The sequence below is a fragment of the Cebus imitator genome, unplaced genomic scaffold (genome assembly GCF_001604975.1).
Source record: "Cebus imitator isolate Cc_AM_T3 unplaced genomic scaffold, Cebus_imitator-1.0 Scaffold235, whole genome shotgun sequence".
Classification (NCBI taxonomy): Eukaryota; Metazoa; Chordata; class Mammalia; order Primates; family Cebidae; genus Cebus; species Cebus imitator.
Genome location: NW_016107550.1, coordinates 2,392,270 through 2,419,166, shown reverse-complemented (window position 1 = coordinate 2,419,166; position 26,897 = coordinate 2,392,270). Strand labels below are relative to the sequence as shown.

The window sequence follows — 26,897 nt, the reverse complement described above, 5'->3', positions numbered from 1 at the left end:
TTTGTTTCTATCAAAGCCAATGACTCACCTAATTAGATACTCCACTTTTAGAAAAAGTTAAAGCAGAAGCAAGCAGAAGAAACAGCTGTTTTTCCCAGAAGGACACTGATCATGAAGTTTACATGCTTGCATAGAATAGCATAATTTAAATACTTTTATATTTATGTTAACTGAGCAGAAAAAGAGAATATTATTTTTGTTGAATCACACACACCTGAGAAACATAAAGACGCACATGAAAACAGAGTTTGAGTTGGGAGGTCACATGTTACCAAGATTGCAAGGAAAAAGAATCAGCCAGAATCTTGGCATTTACTGAAGACTGATCTCAGAATGCTGCCCTCTTGACTTGCCCAAGTCATCCCTTCTTAATTAAAGAAGTCTCCTTGTATCCACAGCCACCCCAACAGCAACACCCAGGACAGTAATAGCAAGAGCAGGTAAGCTCTAAAATGCATTCATTCATTTACCAAGTGTCCTTTAGTCTTGGCACCTGCATTTGTATCTGCACCTGTATCTGCTTCATACACAGAAACTGGACCAACTACAAATAGTCCATCTATTTGCAAATGGGACACTTGACCCTGCCCAAACTTTTAGAGCCATTTAAAACTTTTGGGATCTTTTGGCTCTAGCATCCCAGGATGAGTAAAGTTCATTTTTTGCTAGCTTTCAGAGTCATCAAAGCCTGGGCAGCTTACAAATTCTCTCTAGAGGGGCTCTGTCTTTCCTCCTTATGACCAGTACTGATCATAGTTAGCTCCCCATCTGCATTACCAATAGACTTTTGCAAAGTAAGTGGAGTGTCAGAGTCATTCCAGAGACAGTGACATAGAATAGTAGAGAAAAAATTGTGAACTCTGGAATCAGGATACCTGACTTTAGATCTACTGCTTACCAGATGTGGGATTTGGGGTGAATCACTTTGCTTCTCCAACTTTCAGTTTCCTCACAGCTAAAATTGGTATACCAATACTCCTCTACTTACCTTCCTGAGTTATGATAAAGGTGGAAGTGAACACACACACACACACACACACACACACACATACTTTGTAAAAATCATAAATCATTGTGCAAATTATTTGTTTTTCTGAATTTAGCCAAAATAAATCGGCACATACCCCTGGAAAAATAAATACTCAATTAGTGGACTTTTTAGTGCTAGAGACAATCCTAATGACTTTGCAGCTTCCAACTAAGAGGTTGACTAGTTGATCAACTACAAAGTTCTCCACACGTAGAAGTAGTATGGGGTGGGGAGCTCAACACCCATGGGAAGGATACAGTGCCCCCAGAGAACAACAGTCACCAGATCTCTCTCTGCAGGGGATTGGCCAGAGCTGCGGCTGGTGGGTGGCTCTGGCCGGTGCTCAGGACGCGTGGAGATTCTCCACCAGGGCACCTGGGGCACTGTGTGTGATGACCTGTGGGACCTGAATGAAGCTGAGGTTGTGTGCCGGCAGCTTGGGTGTGGTCGAGCCATGTCTGCCCTTGGGAAGGCCCACTTTGGCCCCGGCTCAGGAGACATCTTCCTGGACAACCTCCAGTGCGCTGGTATGGAGCGCTACCTGGGCCAGTGCGCACACTCGGGCTGGTCAGAGCACAACTGTGGCCACCACGAGGATGCCAGTGTCATCTGCTCAGGTATCCTCTCCCCTCTAATATGCGCACTGCCAGTCCCAGCATGCTTCAAAACCTCCCTGCGAGGGTTCAGAGTCAGCCTGGGGCAAATACAGGATCCTCAAACATGTAGCATTTGATTTTTGCTATAGCCTTTCTAACTTGGTTAAATAGATGAGGTTTTATCTGCTAGCCTCCAGTATAAAACCTAATTTTCTAATTTGGTAGTAAGTATCACGAAAGGTATGTGTGCTTTACTGAAACATGCAAATAACATGTTTAATGATGAGAATTTTTTAATGATGGGAATAAGGAGCTCATTGAAAGAGGCACCCTGCAGTAGCAAGGCTAGGGGAGACCTCAGAGCCAGGAATACTTGAGTCTGGCTTCCAGAGCTGGTGCTGACACACAGACTGTGTGTGAGCAACTCTTCAACTCTCCCTTAAACATATTGGTAATTCTTACTACCATTTCCTCACTCAATCACAACACCAAGGAAATCTGTGCACTAACCTGACTGACTTCAATTGGCTTGTGACAATTTTTAAAATATATTCTGGATTTTCTTGTGTATCAACAGTTAGCTACCAGTAAGTTAGCCACCTCTGTAATGTCTATTAATAATCATTTCTGATCATGAGATACCTTTTGGTAAACTAACAGCTGTGATACCTGATATGACTTGAAAAAATTGGTAATCATAACTCAAATTAGGAGGGCTTAGAGTTGCATGGAGTTGCCCATGTGAGAAGCAGCTCAATTGCATATCAGTACCTGCTAACCATGACCTTTAATTTCAGGTGCATACTTAAAAACATTGTCTTATGTGTTGGTGCATTCATATGTCTGTTTGCTTTGTGACATCTTATCATGGTTGGCAGGTAACCTAGTGACAGCCTCATGGGTACATGTTATTCCCACATCTCAGTCTTCCAGAGGATGATTGTCTAAATCTGAGGTCCCCCCAAAGACACCCAAAGTGAAACTCACCCGCTACAAAATTGATGGTTTAAGTCAGATCATCCCAAATGTACCTTTGCATTTGGCCATTTTTTTATAACTCAGTACAAACCAACAACCAGACAGAAACTTATTTTCATTATCTACAGATGAATCTGCTTCTCCCAGTACTATGTTTTTTTTAAAAGGACTAATTTTTCCCACATCAGATTAATAAACACATATAATGATGGAACTAAAACCTTCATCTTCAGTTGTTAAAGTCAGGATTTCAAAAAAAAAAAATACTGACATACTTGTTCTCTCTATAAACAGATGCTGAAGAATCACTTGCTACCAGTCCAGGTCAGTCACACCTTTTGTTGATGGGAATTAAATATCAGCTATTCTTGATTTTGTCCTTGAGCTATTTGTTGTTTCAGTTCTAAGATCACGATCTTTAGCTAAACTGCAGGGATTTTCACACCACTGAGATTCTATTAGAAAGTCTTATTTAAAAATACTTTTGATTTTTTACATGTGATGATGGGTATATGTGTGTGTGTGTTTATGTGTTTGTTAAGTCAATATTTTTTGGAGATGCATGCAGAGTGAAATGGGTTTCATGGCCTTTTCACATATGCTATTCCTCTGGCTCAAGGCGCCTTCCCAGCTCTTCCCATGACTAGCTTGTTCTCACTTTTTTAAGGGGTGTCTCCCCAGCCCCTTCCTCTCTGTTGTCCCTTTCATAGCATCCTATTTCCCCACTTTGGTCCATTTATCATACTGTGCAATGATGCACTGTAGCAGTGTCTGCATTTGACTAGTACATAGACTCTGGGCTCCCTGAGGACAGAAATCACATCTCTGTTTTAGAGCTGTATCATCAGTGCCTAACATAAAAGATAAACTATACATACTTAAAATAAAATTAAATTGACTGAAGATCCCACAACCTGCAACTCAGGAACACATGAGAAATCTGAAGAACAAGCCTAAAGACTGGGGAATGTGGCAGTGGTGGACCTAGGTGGGGTTTTTTGGGAACTCACATACTGTGTCTCTGCCTACAGAGGACTGGCCAGAGCTACAGCTGATGGGCGGCTCAGGCCCGTGCTCGGGACGTGTGGAGATTTTCCACCAGGGTGCCTGGGGCACCGTGTGCGATGACTTGTGGGACCTCAATGAAGCCGAGGTTGTGTGCCGGCAGCTCGGTTGTGGGCAGGCTGTTTCTAGCCCTGGCGAGGCCTACTTTGGCCCAGGCTCAGGAGACATCTTCCTGGACAACCTCCAGTGCTCTGGGGTAGAGCACTACCTGGGCCAGTGTGCCCACTTGGGCTGGTCAGAACACAACTGTGGCCACCACGAGGATGCCGGTGTCATCTGCTCAGGTATCCTCTCTCCTCTCAGCCAGTGATTCCTGATGCTGCAATTGTGGCGTTTTGAAACTGCATCCTGGGTGGAATTTTCATCCATCCATCCATGTGTCTGCCTGTTTCTCAAGTGTCTCCTTTGGACACCACAAGAGTTGCACAGGAAAGGTCTCTAATTCATTGGCATGAGCACCAAATGGACATTACAATGCAGATTCTAGGGTCCTACCCCCAGAGATTATGACTAAGTAGGAAAGGGGCCCTAGAATATGCATCTTAACAAGTAGTCTAGGGATTCTGCATAAGAAGGGCCAACGGCAATCCAGCCCTGGCTGCTATGGGGCAGAGTTGACATAGCTGCTGTTCCCCAACCTTCTATGCTAAGGAATCTGCCAGAGGAGGGTTGAAGTTGCCCAAGGGGTAGTTCTGGCATTCTGGGTTCCTATACCTTGTCACCCCAAATAAAATAACCTCTTACCTTTTTTTATGCATTCAGATGCAGAAGACCTACCTCCAGCCACACCTCCAGGTATGTCCATATTTTTTTCTAATTCAGGCATCTTTCTAATAATAATAATAATAAATTATAGCAGCAAATACTTATAAGTGCTAGGAACCAGGCACTGTTCTGAGCCCTTCATATATATAACTCTTACAATCCCCACAAGAACCTCTTGAAGCAGGTTCTTGGGTTATTCATATATTCCAGATAACCTGAGACATAGAAAGTTAGCTGAGGTGCTGAGGACTAGCCAGGGTGTCTGAACCTAAGCTGCCATTGCTCTTGGCCATCAATCTCATTTACCCATCCATTGACCCAGCTACACAAAAACTAGGGAAAACTAGAGTAAACATGGGGAGATGTTTTGCTCAGGTCATTGCTAATCATAAGGACAATCATGAAAAAGCCATTATCCATTATGTTTTACAGAAGGGAAAATTGAGACACAGAATGGATAAGTAACTTTCTCAGAATCACTCAGCAAGTTAATGAGCCAAATTTTGACATTGATCATTCTGTCCCCAAAGTACATGCTCTTAGGGATCTTATGACTTTCACTCCTTTTCAAAGATCTTATCATTGAATTATTGACTAATATTCATCTGTAACAAAGACCAAAAATTAGGAAAACCAGACCAACCACAGACACTGTGATTTCTGAAATGATACTAAAGGTGATTTCACAGTTAAGGATTAGGGAGATCAAAAAACCTGCCGAAGATAACTTGATTAGAAAGTGTCGGGACTGGAATTTACAAGACCATCTCTCCCCATTTGAATGCACCTGGCTGATCCCTACACAGCCTCAGTGAACAGACAAGCTACTAGCCATTGGCAGAAGCATCTCTCTTGGGCACTTGCCTGGAGAAGACCTCGATGTGTCCTGATGTTCTTGGGGGAAGGCCAGCTTTACCTATTGGGATCATGAGTGAGAAGCGAGGGACTGTCTAAAGTTAAAGGGCCATGGTTGGAGTCAAGAGTGGTGGATATTACAGTGAAGACTCATCTGTAGTTTTCTCTTTTTATGTATGTCAGGGAAATAAGAAAAATGATATTGAGTGAAAGGAGCCATTCTGGTTATCTGTTGCTCCCCAATATTTAGCAATTTAAAGCAACCACCATTTAGATGTATGTCATGTCTTTGAGGGTCAGGAATTCAGGCAGCGCTCAGCTGGGAGACCCTTCTGCCCTATAGAGCATTAAGCAGTGTTGCTCAGTGGAGTTCATCTGGTGACTGGTCTGGAGAATTCAACACAGCTTCACTCACAGATTTGGTGCCTTGGTTGGGTCAGCTGGAAAGATGAGCTCAGCCAGAAGTCTGACTACCCTGCTGAGAGACCATGCACACTCAGACTTCTTTTTCGTGTTAGTTGTTTTCCTGGTTTATTGTATTTTTTATTATTATTATTATTTTTAGACAGAGTTTTGCTCTTTTGCCCAGGCTGGAGTGAAGTAGTACAATCTCAGCTCACTGCAACCTCCACTGCCCACCCCCCACCCTGGGTTCAAGCAATTCTCATGCCTCAGCCTCCAGAGTAGCTGGGATTATAGGCACCTGCCACCATACCTGGCTAATTTTTGTATCTTTCGTAGAGATGGGGTTTCACCATGTTGGCTAGGCTGGTCTCGAATTCCTGATCTCAGGTGATCCACTCGCCTTGGCTTCCCAAAGTGCTGTGATTACAGGTGACAGTCACCATGTCTGGTGACACTCAGACTTCTTGTAAGGTAGCTGAGGGCTGCATGAGCAAGCCAGTGTTCCCAGAGATGGGAGGTGGAAGCCACCAGTTTCTTAAGGTGTAGAGCCTCTCCTGCCATATTCTGTTGGCAAAGCAGTCACAGAACCCACCCAGGTTCAAGGAAGGAAACCTAGACCCCATCTTGTGACAGGAGGCATGTCTAGGAATTTGTGGCCTTCTCTAAACTGCCACAGAACCGTAGAAAATATTCACTCAGCACCTTCAGTGCAACCTCTCCTCTGTTTGCACCAAGTATATTGATGTTTCTGAGGAAACCCTTTATATTTCACTGACTTGTAGATAAGGCTAAATATTTTCACCTGGGTGTCATTATTTTCTCCCTTCATTCCCTTTCAGGTTCTTCTGCAGCTTCTCAGGATCACATAAAAGGTAGTCATTTATGTTAAATTAAAATGGTCATTCCATGCCAGGAGAACCATCATGGCAGATGCTGGGCAGTGTGCCCGGGACATAGCACAACAGAGCCTGGCATGGTGTGGGCAAGGGTTCTGTTTCTCTGATGCCACTCTGTGTAATAAACTCTGTAAAAAAATACTGACTTTACATACAACAAGAGGAGCAGGCTGGGAAGGGGGCTGTGTATCTGCCCAGACGTCGGGCCCATACTCAGCCTGTCGTCTCTGGGTATAGTCCTGCAGAAGGCAGCAGTTCATTATCCCATGCCATGTGTAGAGATTTCAGAAGGTCCAACTCCCCCAGGTTCCAGTGTCTGCCTGACCTGGCCTCATTACTGTATCTTACAAATGCGGTCAGTGATAAAACTACCAGATGAATAAAAACATCATCACTTATTTCAGTCCATCTCGGGAAAGACAAGGAATTTGTGAGATTCTGGGAGAATCATAAGTTGACCAAGGGGAACAGAAAGTAGAAAAATTAAGCAACTTCACAGTTTAGAGACAAGGTCAATAAAGCATATTGTGCTTTCAGATTTCCTCCAAAAATAATTTGATGATTCAAGGTTTTCTGCTTCTTCATGTGAAATCTTGTTTTAAATACATACATGTATGTGTATCTATCTATGATAATATGATAATGTATATGAAACTATTATATTTTGCTGTTATCTTGTTTAAGCCTTATAAATCCCAAATCCTGCAAGTTCCAGTCTCATACTAAATATATGAGTTAAAGAAAACATAGTCTACCCAGCAAAAGTGATGGAGAGTAAGGAAGGTGCCAGTCATAACATCCCCTAACAGATCAGTGTCCCTTTATCAGAACCCAAAGTTGTTCTAGAACCTCTTGCTCCCCAAACCTCCTCAAACTCTCCCCTTTCCCAGGCACATGTGGCCTCTGTTTCTTCATCTCTTCTTCTAGTCTCTTATTATTTAGATTTACTCTGTCCCTTCCCAGCAAACAAAACTCCTACTTTAGAGAAGTGGAGAAAAACTGTAAGCAGAAAGGACACATAGGACATTTTCTTTATCAGGTGCTGAGAGAGAGGGAAAAGCAAGGAACTTGCACACATGAATACTTTTTGCTTCATCTGAATTAGATTGAATGGACTCTCCTTCCCTAAGCTAGAGGTCTGTGCATGCCCACCCAGGCCAACTAACTGCATCCCAAATCCACCAGACCACTGTATGAGCTGGTCTTTTTTAGGATTACACAGTAATGCCAGATGGACACGTTCTAACACCATTTTTCCTGTTGTTTCAGGAGGAAGTAACCCTTGTGGAGGGGTCATTTCTAGATTCTCTGGCTCATTTTCTAGTCCACAGTATCCAGAAAACTACCCAACAGACATCCAATGTGTTTGGGAGATCCACGTGGATACAAAATTTTGCATAGAACTCATAATTCCAAGTTTGAAGTAAGAAAACTTTTAAAGAGAAGATTCTATGTACATAAGAACATTGATTTGTAAAATCAGACTAAAAGTATTTATTTTAGTGGGAAAAATTTAAGAGTGAAAGCAGAAGAGCCCAACATTCTGTAGTTTTTTCAAGTCAGATTTTGGGTTAATTTTGTAGCACTATCAAGTGAGTTACTTCTAAGTTGAAAAATTCAGTAAGTGGTTTGTTAACATATTTTGATACTGTTTCTTTTTATGTTTTTTCTAAAAATACCACAAAAATTCTCAACAGCTTTGCTCTTATTGTACACTGGTAACCAATGTTTGTCCTCTTAGACTTTCTTATTTGAATCCAAATTTTAAACAATAAGAAAATTGTCATACACACATTAGCCAACTACTCCAGCTTTGGGCCCTGTATCTTTTAAATGTTCTGCAAAGCAAGAGGAGACATTAGTGTCATTGCCTCATCTCTGACATAAAGAGAATAAATATTCCAAAGTCACTGACATTTTAATCTCCATGACATAAAATAACAGCTGATATTTTACTGCTGCCCCAGACTTTGTGTGCTTTGCCATACTCCAGGATTATACAGCCCAAAGATAGATGTCTTTGTCATCTCCATTAGAGATAAGGAGCCTGAGGCTCAAAGAGGATAACTAATTTGCCCAAGGCCAACCCATCTAGTCTGTGTGATGTCAATGCCCCACCTTTTCACCAACATGTGGGTCTGTAAAAGAGTCTGCATGAAACTCTTCTTCTTGTGTATGACACACGTCATGTTACAAACACAGCCGGACTGTGGAATTCCATGATCATTAGCTCCAGGCATGCACTGAATTGTGTTCCATCATGACTCTACCACAGCCATGGATTCAGAGATGTGCTAAGCCAGAAATGCCCCAGGACATGTTATCTTTGTTGACTAAAACCCTAGGGATACAATTAGCCACAATGAGGTAAGAACCTTGAACTCATACCTCCAAATTCTATTATGTTACCCATTGTCTGCTCCTTCAAAATCACTTCCCCTTGCCTCCCTCATGAGTAAGTGCCATACTACGAATAATCTTCTGTATCCTGCCTTGATTTTATTTTAAAATCAAGTTTGTTCCTGCCCAAGAATTTGAGTATGGCAAATATTGTGAAATATAGAAGTAGGAAAAATCTGACTGTGATGTCTGTTACATGCTGATCATTGGGGTGATCTGACTGTTATGAATTTAGTTGCAGTGTAAATAATATTTCCTAATGTCCTATGTAGATTGTGATTGGCCAAAACCATTATAATTTTAAAACTTCTATTAAGTGATTGTAGGTGAAAGCCCCACACATTCCTTAGCCAGAGAAAATAGAGTGGTGATAGATCATCTGAAAAAGTTAATTAATATTTTACATTTCAGTGTGCAATTTAAATATAATCCAAATATTTATTCTCTATGATTGTCACACTTTTTTTTAGCTTTAATATCTAGGAAGTTTCTAATCTGCCATTACCCCTCCATGTCTATTCATCCCAGGCTGGAAGATATCCTTGGATGTCCCTATGACTCTGTTGAAATCTTCGATGGCCCCAGGATTGCCTCACTCTCCATGGGGAAGTTCTGTGCCCCTGCAACTGTGATCTTCTTCTCCTCCTCACACATCATGACAGTGGTGTTCCAAAGTGATTCTATAATAACCAACACTGGCTTTTACGCTCTTTTTAACGCCATTCCTCAGGGTGAAAGGCAGTCAGGTAGGAAGCTTCAAGCATTTTTTGGTGGTTAAAAGACAGAACAGTTTCTAACTTCAGAGACTTCCTTACTAGTACAGGCCTGTGATTCAGTCTTTTAAAACCCTCACACTTGACTTCATTAACCCTGCTCCATAGCTGCTGGATTTTCCCACCATGAAGCCACATGGGAAGTTACAATGAGTCAGTCATGTGCATTCTGTGTGTGAGTGGCCAGGCTCTTACTGCCTGCAGGGAAAACCTGGGTGCTATAAAGGGTCTTAGGGCTGCATCTGCTATCTGCAGCCTCTTGGGAACTGTCCAGAGTGCTGAAATGTGGAAGTTCAACACTCCTGTGACAAGACTCCACTTCCTCCACCTGCTGGGCTGTTTTATACCTTGCATACATTGAAACCTAGTCTCATCCAAATGAGAGGCTTTGGGATTCCTGTTAGCCATGACCCTGCAGGCAGTCATTCCAGAGCCAGGTCCAATTTTCACCCTGCAAGCACACCGCCTGCTAACTATGAAACCTCTGATGCTGAGGAGCCCCTGCAGAAACCCCAGTAATTCTTTTAGGCCACCAGAAAACCAGGTAGTAAGTCCCTGGATATGGTTTGGGGTTTGCTTGTATCTGAGTAAGGGAATTCCTTGTATATTTCACCCTTGAAGGAATGTTTGAAACTCTGCCCTGGAGAAGCTAAGTAAGCTCCAACATTTGAAATCCAGACACTCATTAACTCAAAACCACCATTTATCTAATCAACAATAGTTACAGAGGTCCTGCTATGTACCAGGTCTGGCTGTAAGTGCGAGAGCACAGTTACGTGAGTTCCCTGCCCTCATGTTGTTTATATTCTAGTGTGGACTTCGGTAAGTAAAGAGGACCAAAACACAAGAAACAAGGAAGTAAACAAACTGGTTTTGGGGTAAGGATGATAAAGGACAGAGATGAGGGCCGGGTATAAGAGCCAGGTGGGAGAGTAGAGGGTGCCTGGAGTGGAGAAGGTACTACAATGGACTGGATGGAACAAATGGCATCTCTGAAGAGGTGGCATGTGATGAATGACAAAGAAAGTCATTCCAAGCAGAGGAAAGAGTTGGGCATGTTGGAACAGCAGAAAGAAGACCAGAGTGACAGAGCCAGTGGACACAGTAAGGGGAGGCTGTCCTTACAGTGTCTCCACATCAGATAACTCTAACTAGCCACAGACCTTCAGTCCAGATAGAACACTGCCACTGTGTTCTGTGAAGTCACAGTCACCCTTGTGGTCCAGGTGCCTTTCGGTGGATTAAATCTACCCTTATCCAAGACACATACGAAAAGGCAGCTGGGAACCTGCCCTCCCATAACCCAGCATTGTGACACAAAAACCACAAAGCAAGATCTGCAGTAACCCTGATGTGCTGGGTGCTGATTATACTCTCATTGGTAGCATACCCTCTAGATGCTGCTGGAGTCCCCATTTTACAGATGAGAAAACTGAGGCTCGGGGAGACAATGGCACTTATAAAAGTTTACACAACTAGGAAGCCATAGAACAAGGATTCAAATCCACTTCCTGTCTCACTCTGAAGCCCTTAAGCCTATTACGAAATCAGTTGGCTTTAAGGTTTTGCTCTCATGTTTGCCTTAGCCACAAACACAGAAGATAGAAATCACCTGCTACTTAAAAGTTACCAAACTCAAAAATAAAATATTGCTCTGTTTAGAAGGTAGACAAGAGTTGCGGCTGGTGGGTGGCTCCGGCCAGTGCTTAGGACACGTGAGGTCTTACACAAGGGCTCCTGGGGCACTGTGTGTGATGACCTGTGGGACCTGAATGAGGCTGAGGTTGTATGTTGGCAGCTTGGGTGTGGTCTGGCCATTGCTGCTCCTGGAAAGGCCCACTTTGTCCCAGACTCTGGAGACATCCTTCTAGACAACATCCGGTGTTCAGGAAGTGAGAACTATATTGGCCAGTGCCCCAGCTCTGGCTGGTCAGACCACAAGTGTGGCCATGATGAGGATGCTGGTGTCATCTGCCCAGGTAGCTTCCCCTTCCATGATAGATTCTTTCTGATCTTTCATCCAAACACATCCTACTGATGGATGAAGGCCATGCACAGAGTGGAGCCAGGGAATTTTAGGATAGTGACCCAACAGATGAATGTCCCTTCAGCCAGGTAGAGAGAGAATGCTGAGAGCCTGACTTCATTTTGAGGACAAACACAACAGGGCCACACAATTGGCTGCTCCTGTTCTCTGCTCCTCTCTCAGTTCTGGAGCTGCTTTTCCAGAGTTTAACCATGGCCTTGTTTTTGCTTATGTGACACGGGACCTGCCTGCTTGAGACTGCCCCGCACTAGAAAGCCACCATTTCTTTGTCTTCATAGAATGCAATTTAGATTTTTCTAATTTTTTCTTGTATGCATGCAGATGCTGGAGACTGGGCTCCAGTTGTGACTCCTGCACCCCCAGGTAGGTCCAACACTGAATTTCTACTATCTTGGCAAATTTAAAAAGAAATGTAACCTCTGTCCTGACCTAGACACTGGTAGACAATGACTAGGCTGGTGATTCCCAATTCTGGCTGCACACTAGAATCACTCAGAAAGCTTTTGAAATTTCTGGTTTCCAGGCTGCATCCCTGATCTGCCATATTACAGTCTCTGAGGTCACTCTCAGTCATCAGCAATATTTGTAGCTCCCCATGTGATTCCAATGTATAGCCAATGTTGAGAACTAGTGCTCAGGCAAGGAGCTAAGCAGCCACGTTTCCCAAATGGAATCATATCCAAAACTGTCTTCTGGTGGCAGAGAAAGGGACGGCAGGAGGAGAAAGATGGAGAAAGACTGAGTCACTATGGCTGAGAAGGTCAATAGGGAGAAGAGAGAAGGGGAAAGTTTTCCCTCTTAGGGATATGGTTAGAAAATGAAAGTATGCAGGAAAGAAAAGATACATTAAATGCCAGACTGTCTCCCAGTGGGTCAAGAGGAGACTGCTGATGAGAAGTAAACCATTTAGGGCTCTTCTGCAGGCCTCCTGGCTTAGCCAACACAGCAGAGTGGACTGGCAACCTACTCAAAGTCAATGTGCAACAGTGACCTTCTCCCAAACTCAAGATTTCGAAGCATGTGTGGTCCTGCCTCCTGCAGCCTCCTGCTTCCTGAGGACGAGTTCTCACCTGCCCCCTTCGCTGCTCCCTGGGCCCCTGGGCCCTGCCCAGCCTCTTCCCTGACCCTGCCCAGTGACTACTGCCACATTCTGCCCCCAGAAGGGGCCTGGACACCAGGAAGTTATTGGGGTTAGGGGTGTATTTTGTGGTGTTTAAGAGCCCAACAAGATAGCTGGCATCTGTCCCTGCCCTGGGCTGGCAGAACCATGGCACATTTGCTAGGATGTTCTGTGGAGGTCTCTTGCCCTTTCCAATCCAGGTCCCAACTACATCCCAAAATGGAGACCTCCATTCCTTGTGGGTTGCCTAGATGCCATGGGTTGGGGCAGTAACCTGTAAGAAGGGAAAGTGATTTCCCCATCCCTGGCCAGGGCCCCACATTTCCATTTTGCACTGAGACCCACAAATTATGTAGCTGCTCTGAAGGGGAGGCAGAACACGCAGAACTCTTTCTTGGGTCTAACAAGCAGCCATACTTTCTTTGATTCCCTCTGGCTTTCCTCTTTTTCCCCAGTAAGGAGTCTGTTCTGGCCTGAGCCCTGGGAGGAGGAAAAGACAGCAGGAGGACAGGGAATGGCTTTCGGTTCATCAACAGCTCTAGGCCCAAGTCCTCTTGGAGCCTGGGGCTTCAAACCTCAGAAAGCCTTTCTCTCTTCTCTGCTGTAATATTCATTTTCTGAGGCAGGGATGCATAGCTGGCTGGAAAAGAGAATGGGTCATGGAATTAAGGAAACTATGAAGGAAAATGCTACCACTTATGTCTAAATAGTATCCCATTGTAAGCACAAATCCAAAAAAGTGCTTATTGATAGAACATTGTATACCTACCAAGACACAAAAATATAAGGCTTTTGTCATTTAATGCTCTGAGATAAATATTGCATACCAATCATGTTAACAAAAGAAAATTGATTCTGAGCCACTTTAAGTTAGTGAAAAATGTATTCCCATGATATACTACACTTCTTCTGGCAAAGGACTAATGACAGGTAAGTTGACTGCATCCATCACCTTCACTGTTCTGCATCTTGCTGGGGTGTTGGCCCAGGAGCAAGACAATGGGGTTAAAGAAGTTCTCAAAGACATCTGACCTGTTTGCTTCAAATTCCTCCCACACCAAACTCTTGGTGTAAAACCCAAACAAATACCGGCACTCCCATGAGTAGGCTTTCATAGCTGCCCTCCCTTTAGCACCTGCCATGCAAGGGGGGATTGAGGACATACATAGAATATAGACATACTGCAGGCCTTCCGTCTCCATGATTCCACATCTGTGTATTCAACCAACTGTGGATCAAAAATATTCAAGAAGAAAAATCAATAGTTATGTCTGTATTGAACATGTGCAGACTTTTTTCTTGTCTTTATTCCCTGGACAATACAGTGTAACAGCCATTTATGTAGTGTTATAATACATTGTATTATGTATTATAAGTAATCCAGAGATGATTTAAAGTATACTGGAGGGTGAGCATAGGTTCTATGCAAATACTCCTATGTTTTATGTGAGACTTGAGCATCTGCGGATTTTGATATTCTTATGGAGTCTTGGAACCAATCCCCTCATGGATACTGAAGGAAAACTGTGTATGTCACATAGAAATCAAAGCCAAGAAGACACGATAAAGGAAAAAGAAGGGACCTTACATACTCATTGGAGCTCCCCATTAAGGTCCATCTTTCTCCAGTGGAATACATATCCAACCTGCCTTGCTCCACCCTGGCTCTCAGCTTTCTGATTTTTATTTTCCTGAATTTCAGCACTTGGTAAATTTCTACAGGCTTAGTGATATGGTCATAAGCCCAGTGATGTTACTGTTAATTTCTAGTAACTGGTCAACCCAAGAATAACCCTTGGGTTGTGGAACCTAGATATGAGAGAAAACAAGTCATGTAACTGTGTGTGGTTTGTGATTTCCTCATGAATCAGCTGAAAGAAGGACAGAGGCTTCATTCCAGATCAGGGAGAAATGAGTGTTTATACCACTTATTAAAACTCAAGGGTAATAACAGGCTCATTCATTTGTGGTTAAGTATAAGATGGTTTTAGAATGCTAAGCTCTCTCCTGATTTTCTTTGGTTTTGATGTTTGCAGCTACCATTCCTCCAGCCCCTATACCACAAGGTAACTCTTTCACTGAAAGTACAACCTATACAGTATTAGTTGCAGAGAATCATTTTGATAATTCATAAAAGCAGAATGAACTTCTGTGTGCCCTTGTTACCACAGGGGCAATGGGTGGGATGGAGCCCTCAAAATGGGTGGGTTGTCCACATCTGAGCTGAGCTGGTTTGCATGGCAGGAGACTGGAGGGAGCATTAAAGGAGTACAGGTGGCCCCCACTACACACATGCTACATTCATGTGTCCAATCCCATTTCCAGTATCACTCGCAATCAATTATAGGATCCTGCCTGTGGATGACAGCATGCATGTTCCATCCTCCCTCATTCCCTCTCAGTGGCACAATCACTCATACCAGCCAAGCCACAACTGTGTCTACACCAGCATGATCCCTTCCCATTTAGTGACTTCACTGTTGAGCTTGATGGAATTCTGGATTCCATATCTGGAAAAATGCAACATGTGTGCCTAAAGAAACCAACCATGGGTCTCTCATCTGTTTTTTCAGGAGGAAGTAACTCTTGTGGAGGAGTAATCTCAAGTCTGTCAGGTTCCTTCTCCAGCCCTTGGTACCCTATAAACTACCCCACCAATGTGGAGTGTGTCTGGGTGATACACGTGGCTGAGAAATTCCACATAGAACTGATGATCCCAAGCCTGAAGTAAGCAACTTTTTCTTTCTCTACTGTTAAGGCCAGTTTAGATTTGAATCCATTCTTTCCTCAATGAGGTGGGCTTTTGTAGGATAAATCCTTTCACATTTTAGGAGAGAATTGCTCTGATTATCTGAGCTATGGGGAGTCTTTTAATCACTTAGCTCAACTTCCTGTGCATTGAGAGAACACCCCATGGGCCTCCCTGACACCAGGCCGTTGAGCTGCAGCTTGGACAACCCACACATGAAGACCTCACCCCTTCACTCTTAACCAGTTCCATTTGAGACCCAGGCTTCCTCCTCCATCTGAACTCAGATCTGTTCTTCCTCATCCTCATGGTCTGATCTTCATTCTTCCCTCTGATGCTACACAAATCTGCTTCCTATTCTCTTCAAGAATTTCTATCATATCCTTACTAAGAGTTTTCTTATATAGATTAAACAGTTCATTCATTCCTCCCATCATGCACCTTGTGCCTCCTACTTCTTTTTCCAACCATCACTCATTTTTAAGGAATTTATTCTATTTTAATATATATTTATATGCATGTAGGTATACAGACACACACACACATTTTCACATATACATATATATATATATATATATATATGAATAACATTTTAACAAAAATATTACTTTTCCTGATAACGTTTAACCCTGGTTTCATCTTGCTATCCTGGGTTGCACCTGGGTCATTCTCTCTTCCTGACTTTGTCCCACAGTACGGCCCAGACCTCTGCTACTGCTTTCCATCTGTCATCATTGGCCACAGCAGTTGAGGCTCTGAATGGTTAAATGCTGCTTTTAAAAATGTAAAATGGTACTCAGTGGAGGAGGGGCTTTACTTGGTGGCTACATAATTTGTGATAGAAAGGACAGAAGCTAATGTCAGGGAGCATAAATACATTTATCATTCATGCATTCAACATACATTTATTCCTTCATTCAACATACATTTATTTGTCAAAAGCAATGTGAGAAGAGTTGGTACCATGTATTTCAAATCTATGAAATTCACAGTTCTAACGTTTCAGGGCACAGTTTCATTTGATCACTTCTGGGAAATGGTTATTCCAAAAAGTTGTAACAGCCCATGTCCCCTGTAATGTCAAAGTTATTATTCTAACATAAGTTTCGTACTATAATTTTGGAGTACACAAATTAAGGAGCTGTTTAAAGTGTTGCCCAAAGCCAGACCATACAGGCTGATTTCTGAATTTTGATGTTAAAAGTCTAGATTTATTAAAATTTGCTTTTTTTTTCTCAGAACATAAAGTTATTATTTACACTAGCGGTTCTCAACTGGAAGTGATTATATACCCCTATGAGACATTTGGTTAGGTCTTGAGACATTTTTTATTGTTCCAATTGGGGGGCACCACTGCCATCAAGTGGGTGGAGGCTGGGGATGCAGCTAAGTGTCCTGCAGTGCACAAGACAGCTCCCCCAACTCCCTGTCCAGAAAAGAGTTATCCAGGACCAAATATCAATAGTGCTGAGATTGAGAAACTCTGATTTACACTGATGCTTTCTTTTTTTATATATAATTCAGCACCTACAGGACTTTGCTTCCCCCTCAATTTGTAAAAATTATATCTATATTTAAAGTATTAGGCAGGAGCGAAAGTAACTGCAGTCTTTGACATTACTGTTAACACTGTTTCATTCTTGCTAATTAAAGCATATTCTGTTTTCTGATGAAATGATTTATCAGGTTGCAGTGTCATCTGTTATTGCAACAGTATTGTCACCTTACACACAAATTCAGTCACTTACTTTAAAAAAATAAAAATGGGTTATTTTGAGGCACTTGGCTTTCACTTCACTGGAACAGATGTGTTCTGCAATAAGCAGGTTTTCAAATCCCGTATTTAGTTCGTATACACCTGTAATTATGTCTATCTTGTATATATTATGCAATGAGAATTCATCATGTAGGCATCAAAGGCTACTTACTATTGTTTAAATGCAAATATGTATATCTCATACTTTTATCATATTGGATAAGTGTTGATGTTCTTTCACCATATGTTTATTGAGCCTCCGCTCAATTTATTGAGCAGGTCCTAGACTAGAAATAGGCTCATAGTGCCAGCCAAGACAGACAAGATCTCTAGCCTCACAGAGTTTATATTCTAGATGAGGAGACAAATGGTACTCAAATCAACCAATACCTCAGTGGACAATTTCAACTAGTGATAAGTTGAAAAATTCTATGAGGAAAAAAGATACCATCACAATAATGGGATAGAAAACAAAGAAGGAGAAGACAGCAGTAGGTGGGATGGCCAGGGTCAGCTTCTCTGATCATCCAGGTTGGATGAAACATGTTATAAAACACTTGGTTTGAACAGGGCAGGTCAGGGCATTGGTGGGAGGAGTCAATAGACCCTTGGAGCTCTTACAGCTGTCACCATTTCTCCCTGCTCTGGGTCTTCTGGAGAATTTTACCCAGTGAGACATTGTTAGACTTTTGCCATCACCCCCAAAGAGTGGTGATATTTGAATTAAAGAGTTGGGGGACATTCAGGAGACACTTGGTAGAGAGAAAGAGGGAAGGAGAGACTGAAAGTCAGAATCGCAGGTGGAAAGCTACTGAAATAGACTAGGTGGAAAATGAGAGCCCACCAGACCTGGGACAGTCCCAGCAGGAAAGGACAGGAGGGTGGATTCAGTAGGTCAAATGATGAGTGGGGGGGTATAGCAGTGATGACTGCAGTTTCTGGCTGGATGCTATGCAAATGATGACTCCATCTAAATCATTTTGCCGATTTCCTTGGAGATGTTAACTTTGCCTTCATGTCCTCAGATTAGAGGACATCTATGGGTGTCCTTACGACTTTATTGAACTGTTCGATGGACCACAGGCTGCCTCACTGTCCATGGGCCGGTTTTGTGCTGGGGCAGAGCTCTCGTTTCTCTCTTCTTCAAACATCATGACTGCAGTGTTCAGAAGTGACCCCATCATCACCAACACAGGGTTTTATGCTCTGTACAACACAGTTCAGCAAGATGAAAGGGAGAGCGGTAGGTACCCTAACACACACACCTTGGGAGTTAGGTCTGATTTATGCTATTGCTCTTTAAAAAAGAAGATGCTTTCTAAATCTGACCTTCATTAATGACATCTGGAGTGACATCCATGCAGACACTAAAAGCCCCCAACCTCACTCTCACCCCTCTCTGCTACTCTCTGTCACTTTTCTCAAGCAAAGCATCCTGGCCGAAGAAACAGATGGCCTGAAATCACATAGTTTGCATTGACTGTGTGTGTAGATGGATCCATAAGAAAGCCTCCTTCTGCAAAGAAGTAAAGGAAAATGCAATAGAAAAATCATTCTGGCACAAAACTATCTCAACTAGCCACCTGCTTCAAGCTGAATTTAATATGAAAACCATCTAGAACACTTAGAGAGCTCTTAGGTTCTGCAGCAGGAACTGAGGAACACTTTGAAGTTCCCAATGGCTTATGCTTAGGGTGACCATGTAATTTATCCTCCACCTGGAATACTTTTGACAGCTTAAGAAGAACTCTAAGATAATTAACAGGTATTAACTGATCTATGACATTCATAAACAAGGACTATTCCAGGCAAATCAGAACCCAGGGCCACCCTGCCTAGAGCCCAACAGCCTAATACAGGAATAGGTGTCTGAGTGCTAGATAACATTTTCTATTTGCAGAAGTCCTAGAGTCTGGAGACATTACCACAGTTCAGAAGGCCCCATTTGCTTTTCCCCCAGGTATGTCCCTGCGATTGGTGAATGGCAGCCACAGGTGTGAGGGCCGGGTGGAGGTCTCCTACAATGGCACCTGGGGCACGGTGTGTGATGACAGCTGGGACCTGACGGATGCCAGGGTGGTGTGCCAGCAACTCGGCTGTGGTGAGGCCCTGTCAGCCCTGTCTCAGAGCTACTTTGATGGTGGCACTGGCCACATCATTCTGGATGACGTGCAGTGCACAGGAAGTGAAGCCAAGGTGTGGCAATGCATGCACAAAGGGTGGTTCTCCCATAACTGCGGACACCACGAAGATGCTAGCGTCATCTGCTCAGGTGAGCACCTGGGGGCACAAAGCAACCAGGGAGAGAGTCTCCCCACCAGCCATCTCTGGGAAGGGAGATGTCAACAGCAGCAGGCAGTAACTCAGAAATGAGCCCTGGGCTTCAATCCAACTGCTTAGGTAAATTTGCTTAAGAGTTAGTGTTCTTTCACTTAAAGTGTTGCACCTGTTCGAGATCCCACCTGAAAAGTTGTAATTAAATAGAGGGTTTGCCATCAGCCATCCTATTCCAGCAATGATAAGCCGTGGTGCTGGTGACAACCAGCACCTGACTGCGAAGAGTAGCTGATGTACAAGTGCTGAACCCATGCCAGGCTCTATGCTAAAACTGGTGCATTCTTATTCTCATTTAATCTCTACCACTACTAATAAAGTAGACTATTAGCATCCTTATTGTACTGATGCAGCCACAAAGGCATATCCAAGATCACACACAGGTCCGGACTATGTAAGTATCACACCTCCTCGAGGTACTGTGTTAAAGACAACTCAGCTCTGTGTCTAAAGCTCAATCAGCCCAATAACTGACCAAAGCAAATAAATACCAGGTTTCACTTGCACCATCATGAGACTGAAGAGGAAAGTATGCTACCTTCCCCCGTGGGCACTGCTATAGGCTGCCAATCTTGTAACCAACATTGATGGGTTTTGATACTACATTCCCAACTGCCCAGAAAAGAACATGTTTGATCCTGAAAAAAGAACCCAATATTTGTATGAGTTATGTAACCGCCTTACTCAATCCATCTCTCATTCTTTCTTCCGTCTTTGGATAGGTGTTGATGGCAAACCAAACGTAGAACGAACAGGTATGGCTTTTCTATACAGTTCTACCTGTTGCCAGGTCCCTCACGTGGTGAATCCTGGTGACACTTACATCCTGAGGTTGGGACCCCATCCAGTTAAATTCTCTGTTGCTAAATAAAAAGAGCAATGCAGCCCAGTAGAGCTGACAAAATGGTGAGGCCATGGGACAGTCGAGGACAACGGAATGGTAGGAGGGAGGGAGAGTTCAGATTCAACAGGAATGCAATCCCTGGTCATTCAGTATCTGCTGTGAGGAGAGGGGTAACTGCTTGTAGGGATGTTTACACTGTAGGATGCTGGAGGGAAAAAAAAGACATCCCAGGTCAGCCCTCAACAAGTTTATCTAATGACACTCATCCATGCATGGAGTGTGCAAGTGTCTGAACCCTGGAGGAGCCAGAGGCATCTCTGTCCCTTGAGCCACAGAGAAATCACAGCTTTATAGTGTCAGTGTTTCTGAGTATTTTCAAGGAACATTCTGGATAAAAGTCCTTGCTCACAGTGTCACATTTCTCACCAAATCCAGTATTTCCGCTGTAAATTGGATATCTTAAGCTATTTTGGTGTTGATTTCAGCTGAGATTTGCATACAGTACAACCAGGAGTTTTCTAACACCAGCTGTTTTATAACATGTGATGCTGAGAAAGGGTGCTGTGGTCTCATTGTCTTTGCTCCTTTATCATTGACACTACAAGCTTAGATCTATTGGGCACATAGATTCACAGAGCCCTTTCAACCATATGTCGTATCACTTGCTCCTCACGAAAACACATTTGACCATCTTCATTGCCCACAGGACAGCACTGGGAGCTCAGGGTACTCTCTGAAGTCAACCTTTCCAGCTATCAGCCAAAACAGCCCCTAGAACAAGTCTTCCTTACCTCTGTCCTCACTCTGTCCCCTCTTGAACCCCCTGAAAACACAGGCAGCAGTAAATGCCCACTTTTGATGGGTTTTCTTCACTGTTTGTTACAGATGAAAATTTCCACTGTGGCGGTTTGCTCACAAATAATTCAGGCTCCTTCTCCAGTCCTTGGTATCCTAAAAATTACCCCACAAATGTGGTGTGCACTTGGGACATAGAAGCAGATGTTGGGGCTCATGTGAGACTTACGTTTGAAGTGGTGAAGTGAGTAAATATTTCCTACCTTTGCTTTCCTCTTGATTCAGTTATGCACTCCAGTTTTACTACCTCCCTCCCCTTTCCTTCCTAAAAAAAAAAAAATCCATATTTAATTTTCAAAAGTGCACTAGGCCTTGAGGGCCCATTTTGTAATATTGAATAAAACTTTAAATGCACAGATCTTTTCACCCAGCAATTCCAGTTCCAGGAATTTGGTCTACAGATAAAGTCTCATGTGCACTGAGGATAATCATGGCACATTCTTATGGTAGCAATAGATTGGCAACAGTCTAATTGTCCATCCATAGGGAATTAGTCAAACAGATTTTAGTACATCCACATATTGCTGTACACTCACAGTATGTATTGCTGTGGAATGAGCTGTAAGGAAGCCGTTTGTGCATAGGCTATTTCTGGAAGGAATACACAGAAACCATTCACTGAAGCTGCTTGTAGGAAGGGGAGTGAAGTAAGAGGGGACCAGTAGTTAAAGCTGGAAGAACATTTTACTTTTTACCATATGCCTATCAATACCACTTAAATTCTATCCCACATGTTTATAATACATATTCAGAAAATACCATCGAAGTAAAACTTTAAACATTAAAAGATTTTTAGAAATAGGAGGATACTTACTACCCACATCAATAGGGTCATTATCTCCTGCAACCTGTTTGAAGAGATGTAGGTTTCAGAAAGTTTTTCCTGATCACTTCCTGAACCAATCCGGGCAGTGCTTACTGGGAAGAAAGCCCCAGTGGACCGATTCTGAATGATACTGTTTTACTTCACAGAATGGAAGATTTCTATGGTTGTCCATACGACTTCGTTGAAATCTTTGATGGCCCACAAAGTGAACCTTTTTTGCTAGGGAGATTCTGTTCCAGGAAGATCCCAATATTTACCTCCTCCTACAACCACATGTCAGTGGTATTCCATAGCAATGCTATCATCACCAACATCGGCTTCTATGCATCTTATGAGTCTCTTGTGCAAGATGAAAATGATATCGGTAAGTCCTGAAATCATTTCAGCCCTCGGCCCTCTGTGGTGATGATGGCGAAGCTGAACAGCTGCCTCAGTCAGCTGGGCACTAGGGATTTGAAAGGGGTTTCCCAAGCTTCTTAGTTTATTTCCAGGATAAGGCTTGGAGAAGCTGATAGAACACACAGCACTGCCCTACAATAACACATCACGTGCATCTTTGGATGACAGAGGTACTTCACACTATGCTGAGAAAGACACTGGACCTACCCTGTCTTGGAGGCTGTTTTATTCAAAACCATGTGCCACTTCCTTTCACCTGGTCTAAAGAACATTATTCTACACTAAGAGCAGCCACAGTGTTTGCATGCTTGGTGATTTTCACTTTACACAAGACTTCAGGGGCTCTCTTTGGCCTCTATGAAGTAGAAAATCTGGTCGGGGGAAAAGGCTTTTAAAAACACCCCACACACAGGCAAAAAAAAAAAAAAAATCACCATGGTGTGAGAGGTCAAACCTGAAGCACCTTTGCAGCCAGCTTTAACCAGCAATGGTTCCCTCCCCAAGAAGGAGGGGGAGCCCTCAAAGCTTGACAGCTCTAAGGAAATGCCCACATTCCTCTGCAACACAGCAGCAAAGGGGAAGCCCTTGGGTGGTGACCGGCCTGTCTGTCTTTCCCAGATGTGGCTCTCAGGCTGACCAACGGCAGCCACCCATGCGAGGGCCGTGTGGAGCTGCACTACCACGGCAGCTGGGGCACAGTGTGTGACGATAGCTAGGACCTGCGTGATGCCCAGGTGGTGTGCAGGCAGCTGGACTGCGGCGAGGCGGTAGCAGCCCTGGGGCAGGCACATTTCTCAAGAGGCCAGGGCCCCATTGCTCTGGATGATGTTGGGTGCATGGGGACAGAAACCAGGCTGTGGCAGTGCCTACACAGCGACTGGCTCACCCACAACTGTGGTCACCATGAGGATGCCAGCGTCATCTGCTCAGGTGGGCCCTGATTCTGAGCTAATGATGTTCCCTCTGTCTCCATGAGCCTCCGCCTCACTGTACTCAGAGCCATGGGGAAATCCCAGACAGTCCCCAAGCCACTATTCCCCAAGCAGCGGCCACTCAGGTCCCCTGCATGATCCCAGCCATTACCCACCTATGGCTCTCACTGTATTTTCTTAATACTTTCTCTTAACTTGACTCTTCATTTTTTACTTAAGTGAATTCGCTTTACAAGGGAATTTGATATCACACCATAAATGGAGAACTAGGACCACTTGCCACACCTAGGAGTTTAACAAACAGTGAACATATAACAATGTTTAAAATGTCCAAAAATTAAACAGTGAACATTCTAATCTAATCAATTCACACCCATGCATATCTGAAAATATCCTTGACCAGAGTGAAATTAAATGTGAACTTCTAGATTTTAACACAATAAATATGCAACTATTAAAACAGAAGATACTGCACCTCAAACTAACTCATATCCCACCAATGATGAGTTACACCTTTGGGAACCATCTTTTTGGTTGGATCCCTTCATTTTAAGGTCAACCTTGAGAACTTTCCTAATGGCTGGGAGCCCAGGTTCTAGCCCAGAGCTCTTATTCCTCAGTTTTATTTTGATTGACTTTTGGCAAATAAATTCAGTAGTTGGAGTCAAAAATTCCCACCTATCTCTGCATCCTTATGGGTTTGGCCGGGAAGAGGAAAACTGACTTATCATCTAGACCTGGCAGCATCCTCCTGAGATAGGATGAAGGAGCAAGAAGCAAGTGACGTTACTGGAACATTCTGAGCAGAAGAGGTCAAGGGACAGAATCAATGCTCTGAGCAAAATAGAAGCTGGTGCCGCATGCCAAGTGACATCAGAGGACAGGGCTGGGGCTATAAGGGCCATGGGGTTTGGAACCAGGACCTTGGGCAGATTATGGGAATGGGTCATAGGTGCCTGGATGGACCACCAAGCAGAAGCTCTGAGCTTTTTTTCTTCCTAGCCCTGAGCTCCTGGCCCAGCTCCACAGCCCATTCAGGGGCCTTTTGGCTCCCTCCCTGCACTGAGGTCACTGGCGTATGTCCTTGAGATAAATGCGGTTCTACCCTTTATGAGCTGACACTTACTCCCAGGCAAGACTCACACATACACCCAGGAAGAATTACAAAACCAAACTGACTAGCAAAACAAATGCTCCACACCAGGGGCCATCCCTGGAGCCCCAGTTTGCTAAAAATGAAAAAGGTAGGAAGGAAGGGAGGGAAGAGGAGAGAAGGGAAGTGAAGAAAAAGGGAAGGGAGGGGGCGGGAGGGGAGGAGAGGAAAGGAAAGGGAGGAAGGGAAGGAGTGGGAGAGAAGAAGGGAAGGAAGGAAGGAGAGAGAGGGGGAGGAAGAGAGAGAGGTAAAAGGAGAAGAAAGAAAGAACAAGAAGGATGAAGGGAAGGAGATGACGTCGCAGCGTCTGGCAACAGGACAGACACAAACTCGGTGATCCAGGACATCTGGTGGCTGTAACCAAAGTAACTCAGGGCCATTTTTAGATGCCAGATTGTATGCAGTTTCTCCCCAAAACAAGACGTGGTACCTTTCTGACTGAAGTAAGCAAGCCTACCTCTCTTTCAGGTTTAGGTGGACTGAAGGGAGATGAGCTCCCCATGCTGTCTATGCCTTCCACTGCCTCTCTGCCTTACCTAGCAGCATCTGCTGCTGTGAGTTACCCAACCTCAGATAATTTTGGTTGTTTTGAATTGATGAGCTGTAACTTGCCCTAGCAAAGCCCCCCTAAGCAGTAGAGTAGTTACTTAGGATCCAAATGCCCTAGGCTTATCTTCCCAACCTCTTCATTTACTGGCTGTGAGGCCTCTAACAAATCTCTGAGTTGCTTCCTGCCTCCATTTTCTCCTCTGGATGAGGATGAGGAAATCCAGGGGATTTCACTTTGTGAATATCCAGTCCAGGGCTTGCCCTGCAGTGGGCGGGGCATATGACGTCAGACACTCTCTCTGACCCTCACCTGGTCCAAGGTCAGAGCCCGGCAGGGGTTTATCTCTGGGTACTGCCCTCTATTTGACAGAATTGTTAAGAATGGAAAAGCTGAAAACATCACATTATAGTTTGCTCCCAGCTCTATTTGGCCAGTGGTCTTTACAGTTCCAGCTCAATTCAGCCAGCAGCTCTTCCAGGACAGGTCCTTAGAAGAGTAAAGTACAACATGCAGAGAGAAGCCGGGAAAGAGAGAAATTACACCAAGCATTTAGAAGCAGCACCAGGTAGCTTATACTGAACAACAGAGGTCCCCAAAGGATGCTTTTTTGAATTTAAAATATATCTATAGGCCAGGCACGGTCATTCACGCCTGTAATTCCAGCACGTTGGGAGGCCAAGGTTTGCCGATCACCTTAGGTCAGGAGTTTGAGACCAGCCTGGCCAACATGGAGAAACCTCATCTCTACTAAAAATACAAAAATTAGCTAGGCATGGTGGCGGGTGCCTGTAATCCCAGCTACTCTGGAGGCTGAGGCAGAAGAATGACTTGAACCTGGGAGGTGGAGGTTGCAGTGAGCTGAGATCACGCCACTGCATTCCAGCCTGAGCAACAGAGTGAGACTTCGTCTCCAAAAAAATGAAAATTAAAAATTAAATAAAATATATGTATTAAAAAATCAGCCACCAAGCCATGGTTTTCTCAAGCTTATATTTCCTAACACTCCAGTTGGGTGGTGGAAGGAATACTGCCCCCAGAAAAAGGGCATGAGAAGGAAATCCCATCAAGAATCAGAAACTGTCTGCAGATAATCCACAGGGTGGGCAGCCCACCCACAACGGGCTGAAAGTTCAATGTTTGATGCTCACCCAAGACGTTGTATAATTTTCTCCTTTTGCAGCATCTTTTTCAAAGCCAACAGAGGTGTCCACATTGACAGGTAACCCTTTCTTCTCACTTCACTGGGCCTCCCTCTATGGAGTTTTAGTTCACAAACATCCCAGCACCATGGGAGGAAGCGTCCAGACTTCCACCCTCCTCCATGGCCTCAGGCTGCCCAGGAAAGGGCTGCCAATGTCCAGGTTCACCTGGAAAATCTGTGATTGGAGAGTGACAGGAAAGAAGAGGCTGTGAGATGTAAGAATGGCTTTTAGGGTCTGATTTGGAAGGGGCCCCCAGGAAGGCCAGGTTGCCTGCTTACCCCACATCTTCACACATCCCCACCTGTGGGGTCACCTTGTCTGTGTTCCAAGCACAGCCAGCTTCTGCTCCCTTTTGTAACGCTGTCCT

General features: G+C 43.9%; 1 protein-coding gene across 10 annotated transcripts in view; it reads left to right on the top strand.

Annotated features, from left to right (window-relative positions):
* Positions 1–21,000, top strand: part of LOC108282120 (putative DMBT1-like protein) — a 72,668-nt gene extending 51,668 nt beyond the window's left edge. For 3 of the 10 annotated variants that reach the window (XM_017497895.2, XM_037727633.1, XM_017497896.2), the window contains 14 exons: positions 399–440; positions 1,330–1,647; positions 2,899–2,928; positions 3,636–3,953; positions 4,432–4,464; positions 6,534–6,566; positions 7,860–8,013; positions 9,519–9,736; positions 12,132–12,173; positions 14,967–14,996; positions 15,504–15,657; positions 18,461–18,678; positions 19,396–19,707; positions 20,492–20,997. In XM_017497895.2, coding sequence (XP_017353384.2) covers positions 399–440; positions 1,330–1,647; positions 2,899–2,928; positions 3,636–3,953; positions 4,432–4,464; positions 6,534–6,566; positions 7,860–8,013; positions 9,519–9,736; positions 12,132–12,173; positions 14,967–14,996; positions 15,504–15,657; positions 18,461–18,678; positions 19,396–19,707; positions 20,492–20,640 — 2,051 coding nt within the window. In that variant the 3' untranslated portion in view covers positions 20,641–20,997. Of the gene's footprint in view, positions 1–398; positions 441–1,329; positions 1,648–2,898; positions 2,929–3,635; positions 3,954–4,431; positions 4,465–6,533; positions 6,567–7,859; positions 8,014–9,518; positions 9,737–12,131; positions 12,174–14,966; positions 14,997–15,503; positions 15,658–18,460; positions 18,679–19,395; positions 19,708–20,491 lie in introns of all 10 variants that reach the window. The other 7 variants (XM_037727634.1, XM_017497904.2, XM_037727631.1 and 4 more) reach the window with 7 other exon arrangements.
* The last annotated feature ends 5,897 nt before the right edge of the window (positions 21,001–26,897 follow it).